At 40.8% G+C, this 9,769-nt stretch overlaps 1 protein-coding gene across 1 annotated transcript; it reads left to right on the top strand.

The window, feature by feature from the left end:
• The first annotated feature begins 6,783 nt into the window (after positions 1-6,783).
• Positions 6,784-7,954, top strand: LOC115693770 (ethylene-responsive transcription factor ERF084). The gene has a single exon (XM_030620828.2). It carries the CDS (start codon positions 6,803-6,805, stop codon positions 7,682-7,684), a length of 882 nt encoding a protein of 293 aa, XP_030476688.1. The 5' UTR covers positions 6,784-6,802; the 3' UTR covers positions 7,685-7,954.
• The last annotated feature ends 1,815 nt before the right edge of the window (positions 7,955-9,769 follow it).

The raw sequence follows: 9,769 nt of genomic DNA, 5'->3' as shown, positions 1-9,769 counted from the left end.
GAGGTTGAGTTAAAGTGGTATTGCCGAAATTCTTTAAACCATTTTAAAGAGTATCATCCTTTCCTTTCATTTCTGCTGAGGAAAACACATGAACGCCAAGTTTATGCTTTCTTTAATAAGAAAGTCCCTTCATTTGCTTTATACGAGGGCAGAAATGGTAAAGACTTCATTCCTTATCAAGTTCGTGCAAGATTTCGAACTAGAGAGCTGGAGAAGAAGTTCATCTATGTCCTTCGTGAGTTCTTCAGATTATGCGGCCCTCTTTAAAAATTTCTCGTGTCTGGGATTAAGAGATTGTGTGGACCTGTTCTAGCTATTATCTGAATGTAAATTTTTGTGCTCCCTCTATTTGTAGGTGCAGTTTCGTGAACTTTGCAAGCAAAAGGAAATGCTTGCGTTGTCAGGGGCCTCGTCCCAAAAGACAGTCAAATCATGGAGAACGGGAATGCTCTAAAAAAAACAAAGTGACCGGTCGCCAGTTCCCCATTTTGGGAATCGGAAACCGATCACCCTTAGGGCGCGTATGGAATCCATTCTGGAGTAGAAATTCTGCTCCAGAATGGATTTCGGAACAGAAATGCGTTTGTTAAAAAATTTCCGGAATGCATTCTGGAGCAATTTTTGCATTCTGAAATAAAAATGTGCTTGTTAAAAATACTTGATTCCAGAATGCATTTTTTATTCCAGAATGAGTTTTGGGCAAGAAAAAAAGAAGCTACTTTTTGTAGCTTCTCTCTTCCAGAATGCATTCTCCCTATTTTCTCTCTTTTTCTCCCTAATTTTTTTTTTCAGAAAATGCATAAAAATTGAAAAATTCCAGAAAAATTCATAAAAATTTCCAAAAAATAAAAAAAGTCAGATTTCGGGAAAATAGGAAATTTGGTGATTTTTTTTTCAAAAAATATAAAAAAAAATAAAAATTTTCAAAATTTCACCGAATGGCTTAGAATACCTTTGGGCACTCACTTTGAGTGAAATTTAAATTTTTTGAGGCGCCCAAAAAATCAAAAAATCAAAAATTTCAAAACTTCACAAAATGGCTTAAAATACCTTTGGGCACCCACTTTGAATGAAATTTTATTTTTTTGAGGTGCCCAAAAAAATCAAAAATTTTAAAACTTCACAAAATGGCCTAGAATACCTTTGGGCACCCACTTTGAGTGAAATTTAATTTTTTTGAGGTGCCCAAAAAAATAAAAAATTTCAAAATTTCACAAAATGGCTTAGAATACCTTTGGGCACCCACTTTGAGTGAAATTTAATTTTTTTGAGGTGCCCAAAAAATATTAAAAAATCAAAAATTTCAAAACTTCACAAAATGGCTTAAAATACCTTTGGGCATCCACTTTGAGTGAAATTTAATTTTTTTGAGGTGCCCAAAAAAATCAAAAAATCAAAAATTTCAAAACTTTACAAAATGGCTTAGAATACCTTTGGGCACCCATTTTGAGTGAAATTTAATTTTTTTGAGGTGTTCAAAAAAATAAAAATAGATTTCTGTTCTAGAAATCAATTTCTGGAGCAGAATTAGTCATGTTTTATCAAACAGATTTCTTCTCCAAAAATCAATTTCTGGCAAGAATTCCGGAAATCAATTTCTGGCAAGAATTTGATTTTTGGAGCAGAATGGTTATCATTCGCGCCCTTACTTTCCACCTATTTTTCAATTAAAATAAGAAGGCCATGGGATTTATGCGTTTTTTATGCTTCCGTTGGACCATCAAACGACGAGTCCTATGGAAGACCCAAGCTTTCGTCGGACCATCGAACAATGAGTCCTATGGATTTATTTTTACTGGGTGAGGGCCGCGAAGCCCTCGCCGACCATGAGTGAGGGCTCTTGGCCCTCGCCCACCCTCGCTGTTGCCGACGACGGCTTGGGTGAGGGCGTCATGACCCTCACTGAATTTGGCGAAGGCTCGCGAGCCCTTGCACGACACCCTCGAGTGGCCGGCGAGGGGCTAGGTGAGGGCTCGCAACGCCCTCACCGGCCGCAACGAGAGCTTCGTGGCCCTCGCCCAGGGGCTGGCGGGGGTCGCCAGCCCTCGACTTGTGGTCGGCGAAGGTTGCCAGGCCTCAGCTAGTGGCCGGCGGCTCAACGAAGAAGAAAGGAAAAGAAAATAAAAGAATAAAAAGAATAAAATAAAAAATCAATAAAAATTCTGAATTTTTTTTTAAAACATAAAAAATTATCTACGTCAGTGCCATGTAAGATAGGCGACGTCGACTGTGTTGGAGTTGGCGAATACTTCGGGGATTCTTGTTTCTCATACTAGGCACACCCACATGAACTTAGGGAAACCGTAGTATGATCGAATGACATGTGATCCCTGCGCACGGTATGCGGGGGTTCGGGGGCAGCGCCCCCGAAACGGGGGTCCCGCTGACCGGACAGCGGGCGGGGGTTCCGTTCCTCAGTGAGCGGACGGCAGCCCCACTCTCTGATGAGCTCACCGGGAGCTCGGGGGCAGCGCCCCTGAAACAATATCGATTTTTTTTTTGCTTATGTTTTAAGCTGACCCGTTTGTTGTGGGATTAAATGGATTCGGATAGGCTTGGATTTTGGGCCCATTTAAGTCCTATATATTATACTCGTATGAGAGATTATTATAACGAGTGGTTGTGGTTGTAAAACCTAAATATCATAGTGAAATCCCTTTGCAAGACGTAGCCCTATTCTGGAGTGAATCTGGATAAACTCGTGTGTCAATTTTTCTATTATTTATGTGATTGTTCTGATTCGGTTCAGATATAGCCTCATTAGATTGGACCGCCACATCAATGATTTACACCCAAAATTAATCGAAATGACTAAATTGGCAATTTGTTAAAAGGTATAGGACTAAATCGGCATAATTGAAATATTTAAGACTGAATTGGCCGACGTACAATATGTTTATGATTGTTTTGGACAATTTTCTCAGTTTTCTTTGCGAATGATGTCAAAAACTCTTAGATGTGCTGTGCTGGTGATACGATTTTGTTGCCCGCGTGAAAATGGGCCTAAGTTCAAATGCCCTTTCTAATCAAAGATAATAGTGAAATCCCAAACTGCTCATCTCATGGAGCTGGTTGAAGATGATGATGATCACCAAAACATCACTTCGCTTCCCAAAACATGGCGACAAGTTCCATTACCAGCAATTGCAACTTTCTCAAGCTTCGCGATCACTCGATTGCAGCCGGATCGGGAGTTGTTGTGTCTAATTGGATTAGTCAAGTACTTTAAATGGCTCGATAAATTTGTCTGCATGTCTTTTCTGATGTGCCTCGATGTCATCTTGCCATTTATCCTTCTTTGTAGTAGCACAAAATAGCCGACAAAATGGTTTGGTTCCAAAGCATGTATGACACGACGCTTGATTGTTTTACATATGCATTTAGTTTGGTCACCTCGAAACTAAAAGCCAAATTAGTAATGTGCAACTGAGAATCAACGTGGACACAAGTGCCATATCCGGGCATCTCTAAGTGCCTTTGTGGAAATTTCGACAATGGCTAATGCTTGAGTATGAGCAATATGAAAAGTTTAATGCTATCTAGATAATAAAGACAATGGCTTTACCAAAACTTCGATCTTCTAAGCCTCGCAAATCCTTGATTTTAACATTCTCATGAATAAAGCGACTGAAGTGGGAGAGAATATTCACAAGCAGCAACATCAACACCCTCAAAAGGGAAAAAAACATACAAAAACAAAAGCAAAAACAAATCTAAAGGTCTGTACTGCATTTCGAGCAAATCCCACACATTTCCCACAAGCAACCCATGCACATGCACATCCACTCGACGACGACCCATTAAAGTACAAGACCCATAAAGATATCATCATAGCATACTTTCTCTGTCTCGTTTCACTTCTTGGGATTTTCTGATCCACTCTGTCTCTCTCCCCCCTTTCCTTGATCCTCGAAACCCTGAAAAAGACAAGTTGGGGTCCATTCTTTTATCCTCATAGCAAAGAGAAAATCTCTAGGTCCGAAGAGAGCCTGTGTGTAAGTGTGTGTGATTGCAGAACACTAGACCTTGGCGTGCTTCGCGACGACCTCGCTCTCGGGAAATTAAACGAAATAAACACTACAATCCTCCTCTGAATTCTCGAAAAAGCAACACTGTGTGTTTTCGTGTGTTTAGGGTCATATAGACAGACATTCTTTTTTGTTCCTAGTGAATGTTTCTGTTATTATCGAAGCAAGAATGGGGCGCTCCCACCATCGTCCTCGAAGTTTTGCCCACAACGAGCCATCGCCATTTCAATCACGATGCTGTAGCTGGTGGGTCCTGATGGTTCTCTTGGTTCTTTTCTTGGTTACAAACTCTGCGTGGAATGGATCGTTACTTATAGCACAGCTTCAGAGGATTTGACTCGAGAAAAGTTTCAACTTGCTAGTCTCGATGGGTCAAACATACCATTGCATCTCAGTATAGTTTTTTCCTCTTCAGCTGAGGTCTCAGCTTCAGCGAGCGTATGTACGAATGGTTATGTAGTTGATGCATAAGTGCGTGTACATTCTTAAATTGCATGCAAAATATCTTTTTTTTTATTCGGAGTACATCCGATGTGATTGCATACTAATATAATAAATCATGAATAATTATAACGAGTGAAACGATATTTTGCTTAAGGTTCCGGTGATGAACTAAACATCATGTCTTCGAGATGGCAATCCGAACAATGCAATAACCTAAATAAAATGTTCTCTCCTATTACGTTCTATTGTAAATGTCTTTCCCACATTATTACACTATCTGTCTACAACTCTTACCGCTGCAAAATGATCTGAACCCATGTCATTGTATTCTTCTGATTATTATCTTTAATTACTTTAAGAAGCACAGACCATTACTCAAAAACCCTAATTTCATTTCCCTTGCAACCAAAGCAAGAATGAACTTCAAAGGTCAATTGACACCACACGCAACGCATCCACAAGATCACATGGTCATGATCAAACCCTTTGCCTCCTCCTTCCCAAAGATCTCTTGCACCATAAAAGAACATTTCTTGAAAACACAGAGAGGCCAATGATTGACGTGTTCAGGACCTTCCGTGTTCATCATCACTGCACTCGATCAAAGAAACCCACAGTATATAGCAGCACCATCCTCTGCATAGCGGTTCTTGGGGTGACGCCGCAGGGTTACAGCGGTGAGCCAGGGCAGCACCGGAACGTGGCTCCGTGCAAAGCAAGCAAAGCGAAACCCCATCCATCAGAGAGGCAGTCAAACAATCTTTCCCCTCCCCGACGCGACGACATCGTGACGCTCGCTCTAAAGCCTAAGGCTTTTACGCAATCCAACGGCTGTCGACGGACCCCCTTTCAAATCCTCGAGATCGCGCAGCCCCATCCATAGATGATCCTTGTCAAATCATTATCTCCTCCGTTGCCCATGCTCTTGCCTTCTAATTACATCCATGCCCCTCTTTAAAACTTCAAGATTCGTTTTTTTGAGTTCCCACTTGTTTTTATTGTCCGTGCACTTGAAATCTTGCATCGAAGGAGCCATGGCATTCCATCCTTGATTAGTGTTTCCAAGGAGGGACAATGCTTTTGTTTTGCTTGGACGAAAAGTTTGCATGCTAACAATTGTTTAAAGGCTCTTCATTTCAAAAAAATTTGCAAGGTAATGAAAATTTTGTGTATGTAAGACCTAAGTTACCTCCATATTAGAGCAATGGGGGACTTTTGATTAATGATCATTCAAAGGTAGTAATTGGTAAAACACATTTGATTGCAAGAAAAAAGGATTTTGCATGTGTTGCGGCTTGTTATACCAAGACAATTGAACAAGAAATATCATATATATGATAGATTGCATAATATTTGGGACGAACTATAATACTTCATACTATAATATCTAACTCAAAAACTAGCTTATCAAACAAATAGAGGTTATAAATGTATTGCGTGCCATGTGTGATCACCTCATGCCTATCTATCCCATCTACATTCGACATTAATACTTTCCAATAGACAATGAGAATGATGGTATTCTAGTTTAGTTAGATCGATAATACAATATAACTGAACCCATTTGACATTAAAAAAAGTAAAATTCAATACTTGACTCGCTTTTAATCTGACTCTTTCCTTTTCAAGTTCGAGCTTAGGTTGTAAACAAATTACTCTGAGTTAGGCTAACTCAATTGTATATGCCCAATCATCCAGAAGTTGCTATATAAATGAGCTTGATAGATTCTATACTCTAGCTCTTACTCTAATGTTTATGTCTATCTTGCTCTTGGAACTCACTTGTTTTGGGCTAAACTTGAAATTAACTTCCCTCATTTACACAGCGCAGGTTTTCGTGAGCTCATTGGCATTAGGTAAGCAGTTCTACATATGACTACTTCTATCCCTCCTCCCATTAGATTAGTTGTGTCCTAAAAATTAAATAATAATTTTCGCTTGGACTATGAAGGACTGTCACCTTTCACGTAATTCGAGGAGATTAACCAAATTAATTAATTATCCCACTTACTTAAAGCAAATTATAATTTATTGAGGGGGCACTCTAGACATTTTGGGAGGCAACCATGTAAGCCTCCCACCTAGGAAAGACAAGCTTGTAAATGTGGTGTGATTACGGTCTCATCGATTTTGACAGGAATATCTTAAATCGCCTTTCTCAAATCTTTATTCCAATAAATACAATACCCAAACACTAAAAAAAATTAAAATTTAATCCCCATCAAGTTTTTAAATATTTTTTATTTAATTTTATTTCCTCTGTATATAAATACACACCGTTTACCTCCGACCTCGCTCTGGCCTGAGCATTTGTCTTTAGCAGTTGAACGATGGATGGCCAAACGCTGAACCCCGTTCCGTTTCACGCCACTCGCGAGCCATGCTCGGCTCACGAAACGCTTCGCTTCCTGGCCGAACCGCCGTTCCTTTACGTCCCTTTATTCGATCATCATCACTTCCACTTCCCACCATGCAATCTGCGTCCGCATCTCGAGTTTCCGAAGTCCGAAGCGCGGGGCGAAACGGAGACGGAGGCGAAGCCCGCCGTCCTCGACGGGATCGCGGCCGTGGTGGGCGAGGACGTGCTCTTCGGAAAGAATAAGAGGAAGAAGGATGCCGAGGGCGGCGGCGTGACTGCCCGGAGCGTCTCGCCGCGCGCCGTGTCTGAGGCTAGGGAAGTGCATGGGGACGACGACGGCGACCGCAAGGCCCTGGACGTCGCGGGGGGTTCGTCGGCGGGGCAGAGGAGCTATAGGGGGGTGAGGAAGAGGCCGTGGGGGAGGTGGTCGGCGGAAATAAGGGACAGGGTAGGGAGGTGCAGGCACTGGCTGGGGACGTTCGACACGGCGGAGGAGGCGGCGAGGGCGTACGACGCGGCGGCGAGGAGGCTGAGGGGTGCCAAGGCGCGGACCAACTTCCAGATACCCCCGGTGGTGCCGTTCCTGTCGCGGCCGCCGCCGGGAAACGACAGCAACGGTAGGAACAGGAATGCCGGTGAGGGAGGGAAGAAGAGGAAGGATGGGGTGGGTGGCGGGAGGAAATGTTCGGTCGTGACATCGCTGGAGCACCTGTTCAGTTCAACAAACGGTCGTGGCGTTGGCGTTGGCGTTGGCGTTGGAGGTGGTAACCGTAACAGTAATGTGGAGCTGGATTTGAAGCTTGGTGTTGGCTTTGGTCTTAGGAACGCTTCTGCTAAAACAATGGCTGTTTAAGCTCTACTATAATCGCTCTCTTTCTTATGTTTGGGTCGAGCAGTGTGCTTGTGGTAGTTGCAATACAGCCACGAGCTGAAATTGCAGGTCTTCCCTCGGTGCACGTCAAAGAGTAGCAGGTGGGGATCTTTTTGTGTTTTGATGCGAACAAATCTGCATGCAACGCAACTGAGTGTATGTAAGAACTTTGGGAAGATGGCTATAATTAGCAGAACTCGACTGGTTATGCTTATGATGTGGTGAAAAGCTTGCAATTTGCGCCTCTCTCTCTCTCTCTCTCTGTAGGATAAAGGGGAACTTGGCTATCATTTTTCTTTTGGGTCTGTGTATAATTATGAGAGGAGCCCATGGAAGCCGGAGGATTTACGCGAGGGTGGGAGAGAAACGCGGGGTGGATTTCAAGAGGGAGAACAGGAAGATGGATTCGGGGACGTGTGGGTGGTACAGTGCCCTCTGGTCGTTACAGTGTTTTAGGATGATCCTATGTAATATCATATACTGACGTGCGTAGTGTGTACTGCCGACGACGAGGTTGTAGTGGAATGCGATAGTCATAGAATAGCCCTGGCCAATTTAGGGTTTTAACTGCTTGAGTTCATGAACTCGATTTGACCTCCCTAATCACGCCGGTCATTGAGCCTAATTGGTTCAGCTGGCTGCAACTCGAACTTTAGACGGACACCCTTTTTTCTTTATCTACTTGTATTGAGTTCGGACATTCTTAACGTATCATATTCGAGACATGTTTAGAGCTCTCAAGCAACAAGACCTTCCTAAGCTAAGAGCTTTATTAGCTTTCGTCTTCCCCCTCGAAAATGGATGAAGTTCATGTAATCTTCAGTGACCCATAATGTTGTCAATAGATTTATGTGCTTCAAGATCGATCGTATTTATCACCATGTAAAAAGTTATAATTTGAAATGATACATTCGAAAGGTCGAAATTCCTATAATGGTTGTCTTTAGGATCAGCATGTTTTCTATTCTACCGGTTTGAACCAAACAAACTAAATCTGATTCTGAAATATGAAGAAACAGTAAGTTTACCATTTTCACCGAACAGCTTCAAACGTGTATATTCGTTTATTAATCACCTCATTTATACCTCTGACGAAGTACGAACAACCAATGGGAGTATTAAGATTGTGGTTGAAAAATTTACTTTGATTTGATGTTGAGTACGTCAACTCTATATTTTGTGTATAATAACCATGCTGTATAGCTGTTTAACATATCTCACTCGGTGATAGAAATTTAGGATTGTCACGTAAAATTATTTTGTACAGGTTTTGCCCATAACCTTTTTAACTGTTGAACATACCGTCTTGATTGATCAATAAAATAATTCAAAAAATATCACATTATATTTCGATTAATCGTTTTCCTTTATGGGTTGAGCACACCATTTCCTTTTATATATTTTTTTCAAAATTTTTGATTAATCAATTATTTTTTTCATCAATTAATTAACCCTTAAAATATACATAATCAGTAATCGATTTTTATAATTTGACCTTTCCATTATTGAGGCCTTTTCCCTTTTTATTTAATTTGTGTTTATTATTTTTTTTATAAATATCTCATCAAGTTTTGCTAAAGTGGTTCACATTCCAACAAGTTTTTAATATTACGATTCGTAATGATTCTTGTCATTAGTATTTAACTTAAATTTATTTTTCTCTCACTTTCATATTTCATTTTTTTGCGGCAGTTAAAGTTAAAAATAGACCTATTTTAAAAAAAATTGCTATGAAAACATACTTTTACCTATTAAAAATTCACGTGCGCGTGTCAACGAGGAGTGAAAGTCTATAACAAAATGAAAAATCAATAGAAAGTGCGCCACTGCGCCGTATCTAAAAATTCATAAGGTGAGTCCTGCATAATTTTATCAAAAGGAAAATTGTAGGGTATTAAATCAACCATTAATTGTTATTTTTGCAACTTCTGAAAAGATCTAACTCCTCGATCTCGACAGGGAGGGGGGGTTTGATGGTGAGAAATCCATCCCTCTTCTGGAGTTTTTTTACTTAGATAAAAAGTTTGAAAAGAAGGTACTTGATTAGTAATTACTGTTAATGGGGGT

The sequence above is a fragment of the Syzygium oleosum genome, unplaced genomic scaffold (assembly GCF_021117445.2).
Source record: "Syzygium oleosum isolate NSW1041296 unplaced genomic scaffold, Sole_v2.1 Sole_v2.05, whole genome shotgun sequence".
NCBI classification, from domain to species: Eukaryota; Viridiplantae; Streptophyta; class Magnoliopsida; order Myrtales; family Myrtaceae; genus Syzygium; species Syzygium oleosum.
Note: the sequence above shows the minus strand (reverse complement) of the source record. Positions and strands in the feature narration are given on the sequence as shown.

What these genes read in the sequence shown, in the direction of transcription:
- LOC115693770 (XM_030620828.2), top strand. Translation starts at nt 6,803, where the DNA reads ATGGATGGCCAAACGCTGAACCCCGTTCCGTTTCACGCCACTCGCGAG.